The 24,678-nt window shown below is 39.3% G+C and overlaps 1 protein-coding gene across 4 annotated transcripts; it reads right to left on the bottom strand.

Annotated features, from left to right (window-relative positions):
* Positions 1–9,870: 9,870 nt before the first annotated feature.
* On the bottom strand, positions 9,871–22,012 carry CGA (glycoprotein hormones, alpha polypeptide). Of its 4 annotated transcripts, none has more exons than XM_012444277.2 (4): positions 21,876–22,012; positions 12,495–12,601; positions 10,606–10,790; positions 9,871–10,202 (listed from the first exon to the last, which is right to left on the bottom strand). In XM_012444277.2, the coding sequence occupies exons 2-4, from the start codon at positions 12,592–12,594 to the stop codon at positions 10,125–10,127; spliced, it is 363 nt and encodes a 120-aa protein (XP_012299700.1). In that variant the 5' UTR covers positions 12,595–12,601; positions 21,876–22,012; the 3' UTR covers positions 9,871–10,124.
* Positions 22,013–24,678: the final 2,666 nt, after the last annotated feature.

The following is a 24,678-nucleotide window of genomic DNA, read 5'->3' as shown; positions in this document are numbered from 1 at the left end:
TGAATATGGGCCAGGCGCAGTGGCTAATACTTGCAATCCCAGTACATTGTGAGGCCAAGGCAGGAGGATCACTTGAGGCCAGGAGTTCCAGTACAGCCTAGTCAAGGTGGCAAAACCCTGTCTCTAATAAAGGTACAAAAAATTGGCAGGGCGTGGTGCACATGCCTATTGTCCCACTACTCAAGTGGATGAAGCACAAGAATTGCTTGAACCTAGCGGGTGGAGGTTGCAGTGAGCCGAGATCACACCACTGCGCTCCAGCCTGGGCAAAAGTGCTCTGTTGTCAAAAAAAGATCAATGTCTGATTATGAAAATGTCTGATTATAATTATCATTTCTAAGTGATGGCATTATGGGTAATATTTATACAGAATTTTGTACTTTTCTGTATTGCCAAAATTTTTTAATGAGAATGTTTTAATGAAATGAATAGCCATTTTAAAATCATCTTTCTCTGTCTTATCCAAAAATGTCTACCCATCCCACCCCATTACTCGTTATTATGGTGTGCTATTGGGTTTTTGTATATAGTCTTGCCCTACTTTATATTTATATTAATTATATATTTATCTATTTATTTGTTTGCTTGTTTATTTTCTGTCTTTGCCTCTTGACTATAAACTCATGAAGGGGAGGACTATATCATTTTATTCACCAACGTACATCCAATACCTACCACAGCGCCTGACACAGAGCAGATTCTCAAAAATATTTGTTGCTTGGCCGGGCGCGGTGGCTCAAGCCTGTAATCCCAGCACTTTGGGAGGCCGAGGCGGGTGGATCACGAGGTCAAGAGATCGAGACCATCCTGGTCAACATGGTGAAACCCCGTCTCTACTAATACAAAAAAAAAAATTAGCTGGGCACGGTGGCGCGTGCCTGTAATCCCAGCTACTCAGGAGGCTGAGGCAGGAGAATTGCCTGAACCCAGGAGGCGGAGATTGCGGTGAGCCGAGATCGCGCCATTGCGCTCCAGCCTGGGTATCAAGAGCGAAACTCCGTCTCAAAAAAAAAAAAAAAAAAAAAAAATATTTGTTGCTTAATGAATGGGTAGACAAATTAACATGTGGTATAATAGAAGGAAATCCAACAAGCATTGAGAAAAAAAGGAGAGAATGAATAACTCTGTTAGAAGAAATCCAAGAAGGCATCACAAAGGAGACACATGAACTGAGTCTTGAACAATTAATAGGATTTTCCCATGCAGTGAAGAGGGAGAGCTTTGTAGGCAATGTGAACACCCAATCCAGAGGCGCAGGAGATATGAAGGCATACACATGTTTAGGAGACAAAAGTTGAGTGTGACCAGAAGGTAAACAGAGTGATATGTGGAAATGAGGCTGCAGAGATAAGTTGGAGTCGATTGTGTAGAGTCTTGTGATTTGGCAAATAAATGGATTAGTAATGTTCATAAAGGGACTCAGTATAGCAGAGTAAGGAATGCAGAAATCAGATTAAAAGGATTTTTATTACCTTTTTATTTTGAAGTAATTTCAGACTTTCAGAAAATTAGCAAATTAGAGAGATCAAATATATCCTTCGCTCATTTTCCCTGATAACTTGCACGATCAAAGTACAATTATCAAAACCAAGAGATACAGTGGTACAATACTATTAACTAAAATATAGATTTCAGACCGGGCGTGGTGGCTCACACCTATAATCCCAGCACTTTGGGAGGCCAAGGTGGGTGGATCACTTGAGGTCAGGAGTTTGAGACCAGCCTGGCCAACATAGTGAAACCTCATCTCTACTAAAAATACAAAAAATTCGCTGGGTGTGGTGGCGGGAGACTGTAATCCCACCTGCTTGGGAGGCTGAGGTTGGAGAGTCACTTGAACCCAGGAGGTGGAGGTTGCAGTGAGTCGAGATCCACCTTTGGTGACGGAGTGAGACACTGTCTCAGAAAATAAATAAACAAAAACGAATAAAAAATTAAAAATACAGATTTTATGTGGATGTCATCACTTTACCACGAATATTCTTCTTCTGTTCTGGGATTCAATCCAAGAATTTCACTTTGCATTACCTGTCATGTCTCCTTAGTCGCATCTGTGACAGCAACTCATCTTTCCCTGTCTTTCAAGAAACTTGACATTTTTTAAGAGTACTGGACAGTTATTTTGTAGATTTTTCCTCTATTTGGGTTTGTCTGATGCTTTTTCATAATTAGATTGATTGCATGCATTTTCAGCCCTTCTCAGAAAATGGTTCTGGCGGGGCTTATGATGTTGATACCCAACATTATTGCTGGTGATGTTAACCTTAGTCACTGTGTCAGGCAGCTTTCACCACTGTGAAGTTGTAATTTCTCTCTTTGTAATGAATGTGTATCTTGGAGTAGATGCTTTTTTTTTTTTGAGACAGAGCTCACTTTGGCACCCAGGCTGGAGAGCAGTGGCACAATCTCAGCTCACTGCAGCCTCAAACCCTGGCAATTAAGCAATCCTCCTCCCTCAGCCCCCTAAAGTAGCTGGACTACAGGCACCTGCCACCAGGTCCAGGGTTTCGCCGTGTTGCCCAGGCTGATCTCAAACTCCTGAGCTCCAGTGGTCTGCCCAACTCGGCCTCTCAAAGTGCTAGGATTACAGGCATGAGCCGGCATGCCCAGCCTTAAAAATAAATGTGATTATATATACTTAAAGTATACAACATAATGGTATGGGATACATGTAGATAGTAAAATGGTTGTGATGTAAGTGCATATAAGTATTTTTCTGTTTACTAATGGGAAACAATAAAGACAGCAAACCAAATGAAGATAATGTTAATGTCATTTCACACATCTTAAATTAGTAATGACAGGTTACCATATAATTAATTCTGTTTTCCATCTCTTGCTCGCTAAACATTTTTCAGGATCTCCCTTTCCTGAATATTCATTAGATGCTTCAGTGTATGCCTTGCTTTACTGCAGATGGCAACCAAACACAAAGAGGTTTTCTGGCTTTTGTTTTGTTTTGTTTTGTTGGAGTTTTTTTGTATATCTAGTTATAGACATATATACACAACTGTTTTTAAGTCTTTTATGTCCTAGCACAGAGAAAAAAAAATGGGATGAACTAGAAGGTATTTGTGGATGTCCATATGGGGCCTAGTTAAAAAATACGTATATAGTTATGAGAAAAATGCAGGGTATCAAATTTGAATGAAACCCAAATAAAATATTTTCAGATATTTTAATTTAAAATTTGAGTGTATTTCTTTAACCTAAACGTTTTTCCTTTTTTTACATTGACAAATGTATTATTGAAATTCTTAGGGGATTTTGGAATTTAGCTTTAGCTTATCAAATATTTCTTGCCTAGTGCACCAGTATTAGAGCTGTCACCCCACATGTAGTTGGATGTCACTAAAAGGGCACATCAGGAGCAAATAAACAGAAGGATCCCATAAATAGGAAGACAAATGTGCACAGTCAGCTGGACCCATCCTGCTCACATCACTCCCAGCCTCACCCACCAACTCTTCCAGAAGTTCCATGGACCACTTGTCCACAAGGGGCAGCAGTGAGCTCTGCAACTGACTGAAGAAATCCGTAGCTGGCAGTGAGGGAGAGCAGCTCTTTGGCCAAGCTCAGTTTTACAGTGCTGCTGCCAGAACTTGTATCTTCAGCTTCAGGAACCACAGAGCCTACCTCAGAGCCCTCAGAGCCCATCCTGCCCATTTAAACAGTGACTGCATCTCTGATGTTATCACTGTCTTCCACATTAGAGCATGTCGCAGAGAAACGCAGTCACTTGAATAAATGTGGTAGTAACCATAATTTAATTTAGATAGTAAATTGTCTCCCTAAAACCCAAGGTTGAGACTTCAGCTCCTCACACCGTAATTTCAACCCAAGCACCTGCCAACAACCTTTTTACACACAGCCCATCCCACTTCCTCCATCTTCACAAAGATGCAGTACATTTCTAAGTTAAGCTCAGGCTTTCTTTCCTCTTCCTTTATCCCTGCAAAGCCGTCTTGGGGAAACCACTGCTTCTGCCCTGCCTCCCAGTTCAGTTCATCTCCACTTCCTAGGCCTAGCCCTGATGCTGGCCTTGTCTAGTTATCCTTAACATGAGCGGCAACTGGGAAAACGGTATAGAGAAGTAAATTTGCACATACTGAAATTCTACTTGCTGTCAACTACGAATCAATTACCATTCACAGATAATTTACAGCTAAATAAGCGACTACAATTCAAACACACTTTCTGATCAATAGCATTTGGAGAAAATTGATATAGTTTTAATGCTTTTTACTATCCTACCTTCTGCTAACATCCCGTTAATGGAAATGGTTTTAAAACAATTGAATGTCTTTGTTGAACGCTCTCTTACATGTTTTCAGTAGTGTGCCAAGCTTCTGGCTGCTTCTTAAGAAACTCCTCTCCTGACCCTCCTTCCCTCCTTCTTTTTCCCAAAGCTTCAGCTTTCAAGTCTTTGAGATGAGCGAGCCCTCAAAGTCAGATTCAATAGAAAAGTATGTACTTTTCAGAGCATATGCTTTTCTGGAGTTCGGAAGGGAAATTCATTTTTAAAATCCAATAGTTATTTTCTTTTTATGTCTCTCATTTTGAAGTTTGATGCAATAACTAATTTCTCTCTTTGTTCTGAGGCAACCCAGATCCAGCTTCAGTTTCTTGTGAAAACAGCATTTAAAATGTACAATTCCTCATGCTACCTAGTTTTGAATAGAAGAATATGGATATCCTACTCGGCTTTCAGAACAGAGAAATCTCTTCACGTTTCTCCTCCTGAGGGAGAGGATAGCTTTGAGATACAAATTAACTTTCAAAAGAGAGTACCTGAAGAAGGCGTTGAGTAAAGGAAGAAGAGCTATCAGGGTGAAGCTGAAGCCCAAGCTTCCAGACAAAGCATTAGTAGACAATTCACAGACCAAATATCAGATCTTTTAACAGAATGGCTTTTCATCCTGGACAAATCTCCAGGAGAGTTTTCTACTAGTGTCCAGAGGGAAATAGGTTCTTGGTAGACAAAGTGAAAACTTCATAGATTTGGAAAGAATTGGAATTAGAAGGAAGCAGCACAGAAATGGAGATACCACTTTTCCTATACACATTCTTCATTCCTACATAACCAAAGCTTTGTACCTGTTTATCCAATTGTCAAATAAGATGGTGCCACATGTTTCAACTCGCAGTCTGGAAGGGGCTAAGTGAGAATCATTGACACGTTAGACATCGGAAGTTCCAAGTAAGTAGAAGAGCTGCATTAATGCCAGGCAGTTTGATGTTGCTTAACTTTTTGTCGAGTAAGTCAGCCTCTCTGGTCTTACTGCAGTCTGTGGTCATAACTAAGTTCCCCATGTCACCTTCATGATCATTTGCATGTGTATGCTGTTGTTTTACCTTCCTGTCCTTTGCCATATTCTGGACATCTCTTCTACTTTTTCCATACATGGTAAAACCAAAAAAACTGTATTTGGAACAGTGTTTTACCCAGGATGCCCCATCCGAAGCAGTATAAGGATAATAAAGACATCAACATTTGGAATCTGAGATGTCAAGATTCTCACCAGTTTAGGCCATTATTTTTCAAAATGCAACAATGGTCATATTAGTATGGTGAGATTCTAGACAGAGCTGCCATGTAAGGTTGCACAGTTTGTATACTGCACAAAGGTGCCCAGCCAGGAAGTGAGGGCTAACAACTATCCAGACCCCTCTCCACCTCTGCCTGAGGGAAAAGACTTTTTTCTGCACCTTTTGATTGTGAAGACATTTACTCAAGTGCTGTGCCTGCCCAGAGAGGGCATCCTTTTCCAATTTGTACAATAGTTGCATACAGCCTAGAGATCTTGACTACGGGTGATTATTTATATTCTGACAGAGGGGAAGCGGGGTGGGCATGAGTGGGTGGAAATGAGTAATGGCCTGTTCTTTCTGCTTTACTCCAGCTCTGCCATCTCTGAGGCTAGAGACTCTCCAGCAGCCTTTCCAGCCTCTCTCTCTCTTCCCATCACACATTTTTCCTCCACACACTTTTTATGCAGCTTCATTCTTCTTTCTCCTCCCTTCCCAGTAACTCTGTTTCCCTTTCATCATTTCCTGCCCTTTCCTCTAACTCCCAAGATACAGACCAAAGGCCAAGTGCCGTCACTGTTACATTGACCTCCTCCTTGAGTCCTAGTCACCAATAATATCCCTATAATCAGTTTGGAGTTTCTTCTCATCATCAAATGTTGACACAATTACAAAATAGTAGAAGTCTTGCATTTTTGCTTTATCCTTTTAACATGATGCCAGGTACCCCCACCTCCCAGCCAACAAGGGTCCAGAACTCCCAGTGCAGACAGAACTGATGGTCTGTTAAACTAACGTCATAGTTTGTTAAACTATTAATGGCCAACTGCATTGCATCTCCTAGGAGTGTTGTCATTTAAAAAGTAGGTGCTCGGGATACCACGTTTTAGCCATAAGGAAGGAATCTCACAGGGGAGAATTCGGAGCAGCTTTCTGGCTGAGGTGAACGATAGACAGTATTTTTGATAGAAGCACCCCCTCAAACATGTGCTTACTCTGCCTTAGGGTTTCTTTCAGGTATGTTTCACAGATGGTCTTGAAACAGAATTGCCAGCCTCCACACCTGCTTCTCTTCCTCCTTGCTGCTTATATATTTGAGATTATAATCTTTTCTCTAGAGAGCTCATTTCAGAGCTTTTAAATTGACTGTCCCAAAAGCCATGACAATCATTTTCTCAGCCAGACTCATCCAGAAGCTTGGAAGTCCGGCAACTACCCTTCCTTTAATATTAATAGCACTTCTCAAACTCCTCCATTTAAGTTCTCTTAATGCAAGAGTGAAACTGGAGGTTTGGGAGGGCTCAGAAGAGCAGGATCCGAAAGGCCCCACCCTCAGCATGAAGTTTCTTTTTAAGTCACCGTTTTTCGTCCTATTTTTGTCAATGTTGCATTCTATTCTATCACATATTCATTTTTGTTTTGAAGTGAAAATCACATTTCCCCAAATCTTCAAGCAAAATTGATCCTGCAGAAAGGTTCTTGTTTATTCTGTGGCTTCAGGAACCCCCAAGCCCTCCAGCTTGAGAAATTAGAACCCTCATTAAAATCCATATTTCTTTGCATGTCATACAAGGACCTTCTTGACAGGTTCGTATTTATCGCTGCAGTTCCAGTCCTCCAACCAGCTTCCTGCAGTCCAATCACACTGAGCTCCTTGAACTCTCAGTGTTTCTTATCTCAGAATAATTGCTTATGCTGTTTCCTCAAACTAAAATGCACCCTCCCCAATCTGTCTGCCTATCTTCTAGACCCAACTCAAGGATCATGTTGCCCTGTGAAGCTCTCTATGACAAGCCCCAACAGGCTGAATAAGCCATTCCCTTTATTCCACCGAAGTTCACTCCTCTCCCACAGTGTACATCTGTCTTGATTGTAATTTACTTATGCTGCTCTTCTGCACTAGACTGTGAATTGCTTCAGAGCAGAGTATGTGCCTTATTCATCTTGGCCTTCACTGGACCAGCACCATTGATTGTAATTTACTTATGCTGCTCTTCTGCACTAGACTGTGAATTGCTTCAGAGCAGAGTATGTGCCTTATTCATCTTGGCCTTCACTGGACCAGCACCATGCCTGGCACGTGGCTATGACATTTCACCTAGTGCTCACCAGGATTAACCTGGCTGAGCTGAATGTACACAAGAATGTCCCTGTCATTTCTCTTTACTCCTCGAGTGTCCCTTCCATTCCCTCTGTCAATAGGATGGTCCCAGATGAACAGGGACATTCTAGCCAAGAAGTGTCAGAAGCTTTCCATCACTCATGAGCTCTCCTAACAAGCTCTCCAGACCTGACACTTAGTAGGTTCTCAGTCAATATCTGCTAGATACGTGCATGAACCAACGATCAGCACCATTGTTTCTCTGATTAAGCAGTGTTATATTTTCTCAATCTTATCTTCCAGAGATTCCTGATATCTAAATCCCAATGATCTAACAAAATATCAACACTTATTATACATTCAATGATAATATAATAAATAAATGAAGAAATGGACCAATGTCTTCACGTGTCTTTTCATGTTTCTTAAAAAGTGCATGCAAGAGCAGGGTGCAGTGGCTTATGTCTGTAATCCCAGCAATTTGGGAGGCTGAGGTGGAGGATTACTTGAGACCAGGAGTTTGAGATCAGCCTGGCCAACCTGGTGAAACCCCCGTCTCTACTAAAAAATAATACAAAAAATGGCTGAGTGCAGTGGCTCACAGCCTGTAATCCCTGCACTTTGGGAGGCCAAGGCAGGCGGATCATTTGAGGTCAGGCATTCGAGACCAGCCTGGCCTACATGGTGAAACACTGTCTCTACTAAAAATACAAAAATTAGCTGGACGTGGTGGCATGTGCCTATAACCCCGTGCACTCAAGAGGCTGAGTCAGGAGAATCACTTGAACCTGGGAGGCAGAGGTTCCAATGAGCAGGTCGCACCACTGCACTCCACCCTGGGCAACAGAGCAAGACTGTGTCTCAAAAAAAAAAAAAGTACATGTACTTCCTATTTTAACTTATTACCCTAACACCTGATATGTTTACCAACCAGCTAAGAAACAAGGAACTGGCTTGACACTCAGAAATAAAATTTTGACAAATGGGTGATGATCAAAATTTCTTTCTGAAAACCTTATTGGTGACCAGTATGATTTTTTTTTAATTGCAGGCTCTGTTAGGAGTAGGACTTTATTGAGTAGCTATGATCTCCCCTATGGCTAAAATAATTTAATAGTTACGATATCATTGTCCTCAAGGTAAGGACCACCTCTAAGTATAAATGCTCAATAAGTGTAATACTGAAGCATGGGACTACTGTTAAGTTTCTTGTTTCGTTTTTGTTTGTTGTTGTTGTTGTTTTGAGACTGAGTCTCGCTCTTTATGGCCCAGGCTGGAGTGCAGTGGCATGATCTTGGCCCACTGCAACCTCTACCTCCTGAGTCCAGGGAGTTCTCCTGCCTCAGCCTCCTGAGTACCTGGGATTACAGGCGACCACCACCACACCTGGTTAATTTTTGTATTTTTAGTAGAGACAGGGTTTCACCATGTTGGCCAGGCTGGTCTCGAACTCTTGACCTCAAGTCATCAGCCCACCTTGGCCTCCCAAATGCTGGGATGACAGATGTGAGCCAACACACCCGGCCATCTTAAACATTTTTAAAAACAAAGTGAATACGCTGGGCATCCCACCTAGACCACAGTGAGTGCTAAATGAATATTTTGATCATCATTTATTCATTCACAGCCAGATCTGAATGTGAAAAACAAAATCTGATGCCTCTGGAATTTCAGAGCAATGCCCAGTTTTAATTGGGTGCAAGGATGCCCTTTCCTTGGCGACTATTCAGTAATAGCCTGGCTGCCAGGGACTGACAAGATGAGAGTTTTTTAGCCAGACATAAGGCAAGTAAATAGAAACTTCAGTCTGGGAATGATTTTGTCTTTCTCAAATCCATTTTTCTTTTGGTTTTTAATTGCAGTTTTCTAACGGTAAAAAGTTTCTGATCAAATGTTCCCAATATGTGGATATTTGTTTAAACTGTGTATGTATATTACCATACTAATGTATCTGTACTTTTATAAAATCCATCAAAATGGAAATTTAAAAAGTTATATAAAAATGAATAGAAATAGAAGTTCTCATATTTTCTTCTCTTGTCCCAATAAATGTCCTATAAGTAGCTCACCAGCTGAAAGGACTCACATGCTGCTAGAAGGTGTGGTAACAACAAGGTTCTCCAATGTTAGGTCACCAAACACATGTGGCCCCAACTCACTCAATGGCCCACTCTCCTCCATTAATGCTGTCAAAAGTAATTGGCTTTACTTTTAAGAAGAATGATAATTCAGCGACTGAATGATGATTTAAAAGGCTTTATTTGCAGTGGAACGAGCTAAATACTGTATTCATTCCAAATGAAAAGAACTAGACTACTGATTCTACTGTGGGATAAAGGGAAAGGCAATAAAGCTGCAGTACATCCTTGAAGCGTGTCAAAGCGGTATGGTAAGGAAAAGGAAGGGTTTAATCTCACAAAGCCATAAACACTGAACAACTTAATCTTCCATTCCAGAAAATCAGCAGTCATCACGACAGCACTTGGCAAAATGTTTAAAATTTGTGATGATAACAAGTACTGCAGTGGCACTCCGTGTGGTTCTCCACTTTGATGTTCCCCATTACGGTGGCCTAAAGGGGAAGGAAAAAAAACAGATATTATACATTATAGATTAGACGATAGAGAGACGAAATTGAAGAATATTAAATAAAATTGCAGTCTGCTGAAATAAATACATGCATACTACATTTGCACAGTCCCCATTTTAGGAGATATTTTTAGCACAAGTAAGCTTACTTTCTCCCAACCTGCCCCTTGTCCCTCTACCCCTATTCTCCTTATTCTGAGTAAATCCAGCCTGTACTCAAGACAATCGGCTCTTTTAATTAGTGGGTAGAAATGTAGTCCCTGCCTGTACAAATGCTCAACAGAGTCTGGGTCATTAACCTTTGGCATTAAATCCCATGGGTAGGCTCTATGAATATTTCTCAGATTGGGCTGTTAGAAAGCTTCTGAGGCCCTTGAGGTTCTTACCTTGGTATATGTTTTAGCTACACAGCAAGAGGACTCTGAGGTGACATTTTTTGGAACCGACATTGTCTTCTGGGATCTTACTGGAGTGGGATATGCTCTAGAGAAGCAGCAGCCCGCACACTGATATACTGGGGCACCCAGCTTGGAGAAGTATTTGTTTTCCTTTAGCTTGCATTCTGGGCACTCTATCAGGGAAAAAAAAAGCACAGTCAAATAATCCAAAGATTCAAAAAGAAACTATGAGGGTGGCACAGTTGCTCACACCTGTAATACCAGCACTTTGGGAGGCCAAAGTGGGTGGATCACTTGAGCTCAGGAGTTCAAGAGCAGCCTGGGCAATATGGTGAAACCCCATCTCTACAAAGAAACAAAAATTAGTCAGGCCTGGTGGCACACACCTATGGTCCCAGTTACTTGATGGGCTGGGGCAGAAGGATCACTTGAAGCTGGAAGGTCAAGGCTGCAGTGAGCCGAGATCATGCCACTGCACTCCAGCCTGAATGACAAGGTGAGACCCTGACTCAAAAAAAAAAAACCAAAGAAAGAAAAAATGTGGTGGCTCACGCCTGTAGTCCTAGCACTTTGGAAGGCCAAGGCAGGTGGATCACCAGAGGGTCATGAGTTAGAGACCAGCCTGGCCAACATGGCAAAACCCCGTCCCTACTAAAAATACAAAAAAACTAGCTGGGTGTGGTGGTGTGCACCTGTAATCCCAGCTACTCCAGAGACTGAGGCAGGAGAATCTCTTGAACCCAGGAGGCTGAGGTTGCAGTGAGCCGAGATCGCACCATTGCACTCCAGCCTGGGCAAAAGAGCAAGATTCTGTCTCAAAAAAAAAAAAGAAAAGAAAAGAAAGAAAAGAGAAAACAAACAACAAAGAAAAAAACTATGAATGTTTTCTTATTATGGGATGGTGAATATTATTTTTCCATCAAAAATGAAAGGGAACTAAGTAAGTGCTTTTTGGTTATATGTTAATCTTCATCGATAATATCTATTTAATATTTATATTAATTAGAGTAATGTTCATAGGAAATAAAATTTAAAAACAAACATTTTTACAGACATGCATAGAAAATCTCAGTTGTAGTCACTCTTTCTTCAAGCATGGATTCTCTATCCCAATGCTAACGGCATGCCTAAAGGAAACATAAACTTGACAGATGAAAACATCATGTTCAACTGAAAAGAGAATTATGCCCAGAGGAAAAATATTTTCCCCTTTAGAATCTGCTATTGTTTTTCCCACAGTAACTCCCAATATTTACAGAGAGAAATAATGTCAAAATTAAGAAAGCTTGGTGAGTGTAGGGAGCCTGATATTAGATCAGGCATCTCCACTTGGGACCTGGATTAAAATATTACCATTTATCTAGAGAAAAACCATAACCAATAGTAGCTCACAATTTCAAAGCAGAAGGAATTATATCAGCTACTATATGAGATTTTTCAGACAATACAGCAAAACAAATTTACTGTATAAAATGGTTTTGTTTTTCCTCACTTGTTAACTGACGTGAAAATTCATCTACAAAGGCAATGTTAAAATCTTCTCAAATCTTCTGGGAGAAATGTAAAAAAAACAGAGCTAACTGAATAAGGAGCATTTTCTTCTTGTAAGACTCAAATAAAGAATAATAAGGAATCTATTTCAGATGAAAATGTACAGGCTGCTGCATAAATGGTTGTGTAAGATATCATTTTCACTGCACATTTTCTGAACTTAATTTAATTTTATGTTCACAGTCTACAAGTGCTTAGATATGAATCCAGCAGCAAAGATTTATTACTTTTGAAAAGGAGGTAGAAATGTAATTAATGGAGTTATTGATGTACATCTAGAAATGTGTGTTGTGCTTATTACTTCAAACCCAAGCCTGGTCACATACCCTGCGCTGTAAAGTCGCCATCAGGAACGGAATGGAGACTATGCAGAAACACCAACAAGGTGACCAGAATGACAGCTGCATATTTTCTGTAGGAATCCATGGCTCTCCTGCAGACAGACATGGGGAAAAAAAAGAGTTAATCTAAAATTGGCTTACTAGACATAACAACAACCAGTAGTTTCAACATTACTAAATAATAATAGTTATCAGCGTCTTGACCTCTCTGCTTTTAGCTCCCAACATATACTAAAACCCTGTAAATTTTTTTTAAAGTTCTCCATAGGAATGAAGTCGATAACTGAATCTTCTCATTTCTCACATTAACTTTTAGAAATGGATTTAATAATAATTACAATAAATTCTCTTTTGAAATATGTCATCCTGTTAAGAAGCCTCAATATTCTTATTTGTAAAACATGGAACTCAGATAATACCTAAGAAAACATATATAAGCTTATATGTGAGATATAAAATATGCAATCATTTGATGGAGGATAAACACAAAGTATTCAACATTATCAGTCATTAAGGAAATGCAAATTAAAACTACAATGGCATACTATGCCTCTATCAGAATGGTTAAAATAAAAAATAACACCAAACACTGGCATGGATGTGGAGAACCAAGATAATTTGGCATTGCTGGTGGGAATATAAAATGGTACAGCCACTCTGGGAAATAGTTTGGCAGTTTCTGATGAAACTAAACATGTACTTACCATATGCCCCAACAGTTGCACTTTTGGGCATTTATTTCAGAGAAATGAAGACTATGTTCACACAAAACTTATATATGAATATTCATAGATACTTTATTTAGAGTAGCCAAAAAACTGGAAACAATTCAAATGCCCTTCAGCAGGTGAATGTTTATACAAATGATGGTATATCCATGCTGTGGAATACTGCCCAGCAACAAAAAAATGAACATACTATTGATACACACAGCAACTCGAATGGATCTCAAGAAAATTATACTGACTGAAGGCTGAATACTATAGGATTCCATTTATATAACACTGAAAATAATAAAATTATAGAGATAGAGAATAGATTAATGGTTTCAAAGAGTTAGCATTGGGAAAGAAGTGTGTGGGGGTGAGTGTGGCTCTAAAGGGATAGCACAGGGAGCTGTGGTGATGGGACAGCTGCATGTTGACAGGGATATTAGTCACACTAATCTACACATGAGATATCACATAACAGAGTACTAGTATTATGTGTGTACGTGTGTGTACGTGTCTTAAGTCTGAATAAGTTCTATAGGTTTCAGCAGTGTCAGTTCTCTGGTATTCACATTGTACTATAGTTATACAAGATAATTATCGATGGGGGAACAAGCTGAAGGGTATATAGGACTTCTCCGTACATTTTTTTGTGACTTCCTCTGAATCTACAATTATTCCAAGTAAAAAGTTTTTTTAAAAAAATAATTCAGAGGCCAGGCGTGGTGGCTCATGCCTGTAATCTCAGCACTTTGGGAGACCAAGGCGGGCAGATCACGAGGTCAGGAGATCAAGACCAGCCTGGCCAACAAGGTGAAACCCTATCTCTACTAAAAATACAGAAAATTAGCCAGGTGTGGTGTCACGCACCTGTAGTCCCAACTACTCCAGAGGCTGAGGCAGAAGAATAGCTTGAACCCAGAAGGCGGAGGTTGCAGTGAGCCGAGATCGTGCCACTGCACTCCAGCCTGGGTGACAGAGAGAGATTCCATTTCAATAATAATAATAATAACAATAATTCAGAATGAGGTTTAAAAGTACAGGTGAGTCAAAACTTGTTGTTATTTTTCATGCAGACTGACATAATAGGGCCGAGTTTCTGCTAGATGTTTATATTAACCCATAACACTTCTTAGGAATAATTTGTCAGAGAGGAGAACTAAGTTCATAATACTTGTTGAGTATATCTATTCTGAAAATTTGAAATCTGAAATGGCCCACAGTCCGAAACATTTTGAGCACCAACATGACAAGACAAGTGGAAATTTCCACACATAAATATTTAACACATACTTTGTTTATGCGCAAAATATTTTAAATATTGTATAAAATTACCTTCAGGCTATGTGTTTCAGACATGAAACAAATAAATTTTATGTTTAGACTTGGGTCCTATCCCCAATATATGTACATGCAAATATTCCAAAATCCAAAAAAATTCATAATCTAAAACACCTTTCATCCACAACATTTCAGATAAAGGATACTCAACCTGTATAGAAATTCAGATTGTGTAAGTAGGAAGGTAAGTAAGTTTTATGACATGCATAAAACAAATGTTGTTTGCCTCTGTTTCCTCTTCATCCTCTTGAGTATTCAGAGAAATTTTCTAGAGGCTACATGACATGTAATTTTACAACAGGTCGAATGAAGAAGCAGGTGAGAATTTAGTTGTGTTCTGTTAGACCAGACAATGAAGAGTTTTGCAAAAAGGTTAAACAATGGCAGTCTTATCACTAACATTTTTTTCTTGAAAATTGTCATTTAAAAAAATAAATATATGTTATTTGTGTTAACATATGATGGATTTTTCTAAGTGAATAAAGATTTGAAAACTTTAACATAATCACTTAGCCATTAAATATTGATGGATATAACTTCATGAATAGAAGCTCTTTGGGGTCTCCAGTGACTTTTAAGAGTGTAAACAGGTTCTGAGATCAAAAAGTTTGAGAACCACTATGCTAAGTAATACACAAAGCTATAAGAAAATTTTCAGAATTAAAACTAGTTTCCTTTTTAAACTAGTATCATTTTTGTGCTTTAATATTGCAACTCATATATTATGAAAATTCAGCCATTATGCAGTGAACAACTATATCAGAATTAATTCAGAGAGAAACATTTATAATAAGATTGCAGGATGTGAAAGCATGAAGTCAATGTGCATTTTAAGAATTGGCTTTATAATAAAGTGAAAAGAAGATTGAAAAAGTGAAACAAAAATCACTATTGCTGTAGCAGAAACTGTCATCTTGCTTTGCCTTTATTTTGAAAAGAGATGACATTAACCAAGTAAAAACAGAATAAACTTCAAATTCTAGGTGATTTTGAAAGCATTTTAATAAATCTTTTTATCATCCTAATCACCCTCACCTTTTCCTGTTTTAAAATTTATAAGAAAATATTAAGAATCGGGGAGGGGGGAATTACATTCTGCTGGGATTTATGCTATTTTGCAAAAATACACTCAATCTAAAGTCAGATTTACTTTCAGCCTCTTTTGGTATTCCACATGAGTATTTTCCAAAAATTCATAGGCCCTGTACATGTAACCTCAGACTAATCTACAATATGCATCAACATACCCTTATATCCCATCACTCACCACATCAAGATAATGTGAGTCCAAGAAAATATGTGTTTTCTCAACTTGGCCTTCTTTCTTTCCCTTTGCAGTTCATCTACTTCAGTCTTTTAAGGAGCTGCTCAACTGCCAGATTCACTGTGAAGTTTTCACCCAACCCCAAAGACAAAATAAATATCTTTCCCCACTGCACTCGCTTGTCACTTGGCTTATAATTCTTAGATGATGTCCCACAGTCTAGCCGGTTATGTGCATGTGTATCTCTTCATCCACAAAGAAAGCTTCTTTCTTTTTATTTAAATTAGAAATGGGGTCTCGGGAGGCAGAAGCTGTAGTAAGGTGAGATTGTGACACTGCACTTTAGTCTGGGCAACAGAGAGATTCCATCAGGAAGAAAGGAAGGAAGGGAGGGAGGGAAGGAGGGAAAGAAAGAGAAAAAGAAATGGATATCTCACTATGTTGTGTAGGCCGATCTGGAGCTCCTGAGCTCAAGCAATCCTCCCACTTCAGCCTCCCAAATTGCTGAAATTACAGGTGTGAGCCACTGTGCCCATCATGAGAAGCTTCTTCAAGATAGAAACTATGCACCTTTAATCTGCCATTACCCTAGCACAAGACCTCACACAAAGTAAATGATCAATAAAGTTATGTTGAATTATAATAATATCAATCAAAATCTGCTAACGTAGAGTTGTCATTCACACTAAGAAGCAAGATAATCCTTGAATGACAACTTAGAGTAAATGTTCAGTAGAATCAAGTATTTTCATATAATTTTATTAGAGAGAGTATGTTCTCACTTAGCTATAAAATTGTAGCTAATATGTGAATCTATAAATGTTGCATATGTGAGTGGATACCCGCCTCAGCCTCCCAAAGTGCCGGGATAACAGGCATGAGCCACCATGCCCGGTCACCAGATGTTCTTTGTCCTGTCATTTCTTCTCCAATTTATCACTTGTCTAAAAAGTATAAAAGCATCTTGCTTTGACCACTTCTTCAGACTTCACTCTCTTGTACACATCCCAATGTACATGTAAAACTAATAAAATTTGCATATTTCTCTCTTATTAATATGAAAGAGAATTTGACTCCCAGATCCAGCTGAAGAGCCTACTAAGAGCTAAAAAGGGGTTGGAGGTGATCTCTGGTTCCCCTACAATAGCGTTTGTTTTGGTTTTGATTGTTGTTGTTGTTGTTGTTGCTGTTGTTTGAGGGGTTTAGGGGGTTTGGTTTGCTTTGGTTTTTTCTTTGAGACAAGGTCTCTCTCTGCCTCCCAGGCTGGAGGACAGTGGTGCAGTCATGGCTTATTGCAGCCTTGACCTCCCAGCATTAAGTGATCTTCCCATCTCAGCCTCCCGAGTAGCTGGAACTACAGGCATGCATTGCCACACGCTGCTCATTTTTGTGATTTTTTTTGTAGAGACAGGTTTCATCATGTTGCCCAGGCTGGTCTCAAACTCCTGGGCTTAAGCAATATGCCCACCTCAGCCTCTCAAACTGCTAGTATTACAGGTGTGAGCTACCTTACCTGGCCCAATAGCATTCTTAAAAGTACAAAAGGATATTATTACCATAGCCTACCATTATTATTTAACATATGTTTGCACAATATTATTCATTGTGATGAAATACAATTAATATATATTATATTTCTATAATAGAATTAAATGATTTATGAAATACGCAAACACTCTACCAGTATGCCATACAAGCCGTATACACATATTAAATACATACACACACCAATATATATCTTGACACACCAAGTATCACACACATACACATACATACACATCCCCATGCATGTATTAGTAATTGTTCCAAGAAGGTCACAAGTGCTTGAAACAATGTGACATCCAGGCCCTTTGCTTGCAAACATGTTGCTATTGCTCCCCACTGCCAGAGAGTGGTGAGGTTTGTGGTTTTTCTAAAGGTGGTGATAGCTGGAGTGACTAATCTACAGTCTCTACACCAGGAAGCCCAAATGACTCATCACACATTCTTGAGATGACTAGGCTAGGATTAGAGGCATAATCGTGTGTTAATCAAACAGATTAAATCTAACTGACTTCTAGAGGGTTAACCTAAGTCTTCACCTCTTTAGCCCCATCTGATCCCACTTCCACATCAAACAGTGGTGTGTCTATCTTTGTACCCCATTTCATCTAAGTAAGCCCTATGACTGCTTCGACCAGGAACATAGCAGTAGTGACACTGGGCAAGTAGTAGGTATATCCCTTAACTGACCTGGCAGTTCCTGCTTCCCATCTCTTAGAAACCAGTTGCCATGTAAGAAATGCTCCCACACTGAGACCACCACAGGATGGGAAGGCCAAGTCACATGAAGATACTCTGGAGGGTAAAGTGGCACATGGAGAAAGAGAAAGAGGCCAAGAAGTAACAAGGCACTAGACACGTGAGTGAAGAAGCCATCCTGGATGACTAGCCCAGCTGAGCTTTTAGATGACTCCAGCCGCAGCCACCATCTGACTGCACTGCATAAGAAACCTGAGTTAAGAACGGCCTACTTGAGCTCAGCCCACCAGTGGAACTTTGAAAGATAATAATTTGCTATTTTACTCACTAAGTTTTCAAGTAACTTGACGGATAACAATAAATAACTGGAACAACCGCATTCTCTTATAACAAACATTTCTCCAAAGTCTGAGATATAGAACCACAATCTTGCCTCCACTTTCTTTTCTGTGCATATGGCAGGTTGGGTGTGGAAGGTCTTTATACAACAGATATTAAGTTAACCTATTACAGAAAACGTAACAAAGCATTAAAAAAATGAAGTTAGCATTCAACATACTATCTGTAATACTGAATATGGTAACAATAATATCTTATATCTTAAAAAAATAACACCTACCATTAACTGAGCACTCATGTGTGCTAGACATTCTTTTGGGCACCTTGCACTCACAAATATATCCAATCGTCATGACAATCCTGTGTGGTATCATTCTCATTTTTTTAAAGAAATTCTAGGGTGAAGTAATCTATACAAGGTCACATAATTAGTTACTGGCAGAGCCAAGATTTTAAAATGTCTCTTTACAATTCCAAACTCCAAATTCTGAACCACACTTCATTGTACTGCCTTTAAATCTTTACATTTTACAATGAGCTTTTTAAATGATGTTTTCAGATGACATATCCCTAAATAAGATGCTGACATCTTTTTTTAGAGCAACATTATTATCTGCCAGTTTAATATAACTTACTGATATATTTTTTATTTTACATATTTATTTCACTTCACCTTCTTCAAAACTGTTTTTAAAGAGCCATTTCTGCCACACCCATTAGCTCAGGCCAGTAATCCCAGCACTTTGGGAGGCCAAGGCAGGCGGATTGCTTGAGCCCAGGAGTTCAAGACGAGACTGGGCAACATTGTAAAACCCCGCATCTATTAAAATACAAAAATTAGCTGGGCATGGTAGCATGGGCCTGTAGTCCCAGCTAATCAGGAGGCTGAGGTGGGAAGATCACTGGAGCCCAGGAGGATGAGGCTGCAGTGAGCCAAGATCGAGCCACTGCACTCCAGCTTGGGAGACAGTGACAAACACTGTCTCAAAAAACAGAGAGAGAGAGAGAGGAAGGAAGAAAGGAAGGGAGGGAGGGAGGGAGGGAAGGAGGGAAAGAAACAAAGAAGGAAAGAAAAAGAAAGAAAGAAAGAAAAAAGAAAGAAAGAGAGAGAAGGAAATCTCAGGTATTTTATAACTGATCAGGTTATGCGGACTAAGGACTGTGAGGATGTTTGCAGTGGGGAACAGGGAAAGGGGAAGAAGGCTTTCTTCCTTTTTTTTTTTTTTTCGATACATGGTCTCTCTCTGTCGCTCAGACTGGAGTGCAGTGCCATGGTCTCTGCTCACTACGGTCTCAACTTCCCGAGCTCCAGTGATCCTCCCATCTTAGCCTTCCAGGCAACTGGTACTACAGGAGTGTGCCAGCAAGCCCGGCTAATTTGGGGATTTTTGTTTTTGTTTTTGTTTTTTTTGTTTTGTTTTGTTCTCTTTGGAGAGACAGGGTTTCTCCATGTTCCCCAGGCTGGTCATCTCCTGGGCTCAAGCACTATCCCCACCTCTGCCTCCCAAAGTGCTAGAATTACAGGTGTGAGCCACCATGCCCGGCCAGCATTGGCTTTCACATATGTTCACTTGCTTTATTTTCTTTACACCTGTATCATAGATTAGAAAGCTACACATGAGAGAATTTAAAAGATTTGCCAAAGTTGCGCAGAAAGTGACCTGATCCAAAATAGTGTCCTTCCGTTTGTACTATCCCTATAGCCTAGAAGTTTACCGTTAATTCATGTCCTCCTCTAGGACTTGGAGTCACACATGAATCATGCTGTTACTTGTCTAATTTGATTTCTAATATTTTCATTGATCCTACCCCTAGTTCAGCCTAAGTGCCCAATCTTAAACCCCAGAGTATTAAGGATGCTGGATCATTTCTACAATGTTATCTCCAAGCCTGATGAACCAAGAAATTGCTAGATAACTTTGTACAACATTACAATGGCACTGCTGTAACATTATATGCCAAATCCAGAATTTGCAAGGCTCAGAAGTTGACTGCAAACTACTCTAGGATTCACAATCTGTAAAAATGGAAGTTTGGTGCTATGGACCATGCTGTTCTCAATAGAAATGTAAGTTCGCTACTGTAAATTTTATCTTTGTGAAAGCAGATTACTTTTAAGCAAGATGTACATTACCTTCTAAGTTAGCCATTTCTGTTACCCAGCTATTACTTTGAGTTTTCATGTAACTTTGGGTCTCACATTAAAAAGAGATGTACACTGAAACTGAAAATCTGCTCTGGAACATAATTAATTGGTGTTCTAACATTTTTCTCACATGCTACCCTTTTCAGCAGGAAACGGTAAGAAATTTGAGTAATTTAAAATGTCAATGACTCTTTCTGCAAAAAATAATAACAAACTTAAGAAAACCAAAGTTGAAATTAAACTGAAAACACACAAACCTTTTATAAATGGTGGCTGCTCTTATCTTTTTAAAATAATTCAAAACTTTAGCAAAGTATTACTTGCAATTTTGTTGACCAATATTGTGAATAACTGAACTGATGTTAAGTCAAGTAATTATTTAAAATATACCTTCGGAAGTTTTAAAATATTCCTTTTCTAAAGTAAAATATCTGACTTTTGACTGGGAAAAAGATTGAAGAGCTTAGGAAACAAAATTCCCATGGGGATGAAAGGGAGCTTCTGCATTCCTAAGGGACCCATATAATGTCAGCCCATAAGTCTTCACATATGCCCATATCCTGTTCTTCAGTGCTAATATGAAGGGACAAAAAAGCTCTTTCATTTTTTAGTCTCTATTTCCCAATCAGCCACCATTTCAATTAGCGCTAATGCAAAGATAACCAAGGTTAGCTGCAAAAAAGTTTCCAGAAACTCATCACATCTACACAATTATAATTATAGGGCAAGTGACTTACTATTGCAAACTCATGAATAATAGTGGAGAAATACTACCAACTCTGATTTTTGTAGCATCTTATTAAAGAAAAAAATGAAAATACTGATATTCAAAAATTCCTTGCTCCTATTCAAGTGTTCATGAGAACATCTATTCAAAAGATAATCAGAAGCTATGGTCATTCGGCTGAACAAGTGAGCCGCTTTATCATGGGCCAGTTTGAAGATATACATCACTTAAAAATGGATAATAAAACAATATCAAAATGTCTACTTGCCCTCCGTCTGACTCCTAGAAGCCACTCAAAAGAACGCCTTTCCAATGACATCCAATAATTCTTGAGGAAAATTTTTAGATGCTGACAGGCACTCAAGCGTCTCAGCAGGAGACATTGGGTTTCTGGCTTCTAGATAACATCTTAGCCTATGATCACAGCCACAGTTTTACAGACTTCCTCCCAATTCACTCATGAGTGCTGAAAAGAGAATGAGTAAAAGCCTATCTCTCTTCTTACTAAGATGTAGGCAGAGATTCTGAAATCTTCTTTATTTTCTCAAATATTTTACTCCTCAATTAAAATCCCTCAAAATTATTTCATTCATGTTACCTTTCTCTGGGCTTTTTGCAGGATGTGTTCAGAGCAGTTGACTGTGGATCTGACGAGGGATTTTAGCTTCGTCTTGTGATTTCTCAGTAACTGCAGTTAATAAAGTCCTCACCTGTTTTTATACCAGCAGAGTAATAAGCTTATATGTTTCCACCTTCATCTAAGCCCTGGGATCAACAGTAAATTCCATCCAATGATTGAATGGCACTTGGTGTAATTACCATGACATCAATTTGATCTTATCTTGTTTCAACGTTTAGATCATTTTTGTTTTGAGCCATTTTTAGGCAATGGTGACCACAAGGTCAGCCTATGAAAAGAGAGTACACTGTCACTTTGTACGTAATTTTATTGAGCCTTACACATAACATCCTGAAAGTTGACACTTTCCTATAAACAAGAGACATTTAATTAGCTAAGTACCTGATATTTACCTAAACAAGAGCTGTAGATTTCAGAAAATAGATACAGAGCATTTCCAGGTTTATACCACTCACTATTCCACTAGGAAACAGATAAATAAAATACATGCCTATTTAGACTTTTCTAAAATTAATTTGCATCTGAATTTACTAAAGATGCATGAGAAAGGAATGAGACAATTCTAAGAAGGACTGAATGGTTCTCAATATATGTGCCTGTTTTTTTTGTTGTTGTTGTTTCTCATTTCACTTTTGTAAAGCTCAGTTTCTGCCTGAACAGAAAATACGTATGTTGTGGCTTGCCAGATGTGGGGACACTTAGCTCCAATGTTCCCAACCCAGTGTCACCCTAAAACATGCACAGCTCTTCAGACTACTGTGACTTCTTTTTTGCACAGATTATTGAGAAAATGTGTTCTCTTTCTGGGTCCACAAGGGGGCATAGTTTTAAGGGCAAGAACTTCCTAGCGCCATACCCTCCTCCCATCTCTCTCCATCCAGGAGATTTAACTGTTTATTTTTGAATTTCACAGGCAAGGGAAGAAACTAAGAGTCAATCACTCCAGTGGAAGTTCTAAGGAACTCTTTTCATTGGCCAGGGGACTTAGAGAAGGTGGGGGTTCCTCTCAGGTTAAAAGTCCCCTTCTTCCACACCCCTTCGGATTCCGTGTTTGAGTCCCCTTCCACGAACACTCCCTTTGTGAAAGCATCTTTCGCTCTTCTGGATTTCCCCTCTGGGGTTCCCTTCCGCACTCTCTCCCTGTCTTCCCCTCTGAAACTCCATCTCTGTCTCTATTCCCTTCCATTCAGTGTGGAAGCTGCTCTTCTCTCCTGGATTCCATCCTTCTGGATTCTCTCACTCGGTGTGAGAGTTAGCTGTTTCTTTCTCTCTCCTCCTGTTTCTCTCTCTTTAAATAAAATCACCTTCTACAAACACTTTTGAGTCCGGCATCTACTGCGCACTGCGCCGTGGTCCCCTCTCCCATTCTTGAGAAGGCAGGAGAACAAGAACCTGGAGAAACGTCCTCTCATTGGAGCTGAGGGCACCCTGAACCCCTGAACCCCAATATTACATTATGACCCTTCAAAAGTTCCCATCTTTACTCTTCTCAGTATACAAAGGAATTAGCTTGATACAAACTACCAAGGACCTCTTCAGTGAAGAGTTTAGAAGAACCATGTGATGCAAAAAGCAACTCTTGTTTAACATAAACTTAAGAACAAAAGCAAAGTTGTTCTGTGATTTATTTTCTGTGATAAATAAATTTGTTTAGGTTCTTACACCTTTTCAGATTTCCGTTATTTCCTTCCAGTATGCACCCCCAACCATTCGTCTTTTCCTAGTGATGCTTTTTTTGGGGGGCGTGGGGAGACGGAGTCTCGCTCTGTCGCCCAGGCTGGAGTGCAGTGGTACAATCTTCACTGCAGTCTACATCTCCAGGGTTCAAGCGCTTCTCCTGCCTCAGCCTCCGAGTAGCTAGGACTACCGGTGTGCGCGACCAGGCCTGACTGATGTTTGGATTTTTAGTAGAGACAGAGGATTCACCATGTTGGCCAGGCTGGTTTAACTCCTGACCTCAAGTAATCCAACCGCCTCAGCTTCCAAAAATGCTGGGATTACAGGCGTGAGTCACTGCCCCGAGCCTTTCTAGTGATGATTGATGTCAACATTATTCCAAGAATTTCTATTCTTTAAATCTCAACGAACTGGCAGTATATTTTCAATGTAGCAGATTTATTTTGGAAATCTTTCCATTTAGGCATTTCACTCTCTTTTGTTCTATTCCTTCTCCTTCATTTGTGCCTCTTTCAATCCTTTTATTTCTTTTTTATCTGAATGATTACATAGAAACAATGTTTCTAGGATGCTTTTATTAAATTATTTTTGTTTGGCTTATGATTTTGCAGTGGATTTTATTTTTATTTCACATTTCTATATAATAATTATGAATATTAGGGAATTCATATGAAAAATTTTATATTTTTAATTTTTAATTTTTTTAATGATGTGGCTACATAAATAATACAAAAGTCAGTCCCTTTTACACCTGACTTATATTCCCCACACCCTCAATTCCTCTACTTAGAAGCAATGTTTCCAGTTTCTTACGTATGTTTCTGCAGACACTTTATGTACATATAAACCAATTATATTTAAGTCCCTATCCCTGTTGAAATTTATCCTTAAAATAACAGAATACAAAAATTAGAGGAACCCTTCCATTTGTGCTTAGAGAATCTCTTCCAGTTAGTATGGTGTAAGTTATACTTCTCTGTAATTTTTACAACAAATATATATTACTTTTATAATTGGGGAAAATATTATTAACAAAAATATGTTTTTAAGTTTCACTATTTCATATGGCTGCTTCCATTTATTA

This window comes from Aotus nancymaae, unplaced genomic scaffold, assembly GCF_030222135.1.
Source record: "Aotus nancymaae isolate 86718 unplaced genomic scaffold, 86718_ANA_hifiasm-v0.15.2.pri h1tg000040l, whole genome shotgun sequence".
Taxonomy (NCBI): domain Eukaryota; kingdom Metazoa; phylum Chordata; class Mammalia; order Primates; family Aotidae; genus Aotus; species Aotus nancymaae.
The sequence above is the reverse complement of the archived record's forward strand: the minus strand, read 5'-3'. Positions and strand labels throughout refer to the sequence as shown.

What these genes read in the sequence shown, in the direction of transcription:
- CGA (XM_012444276.2), bottom strand. An exon ending in TGGCGACTTTACAGCGCAGG is followed by an intron (nt 10,791 to 12,494) that starts GTATGTGACCAG and finishes TTTCCCTGATAG; the next exon opens with AGTGCCCAGAATGCAAGCTA. An exon ending in TAGCTAAAACATATACCAAG is followed by an intron (nt 10,203 to 10,605) that starts GTAAGAACCTCA and finishes CTTCCCCTTTAG; the next exon opens with GCCACCGTAATGGGGAACAT.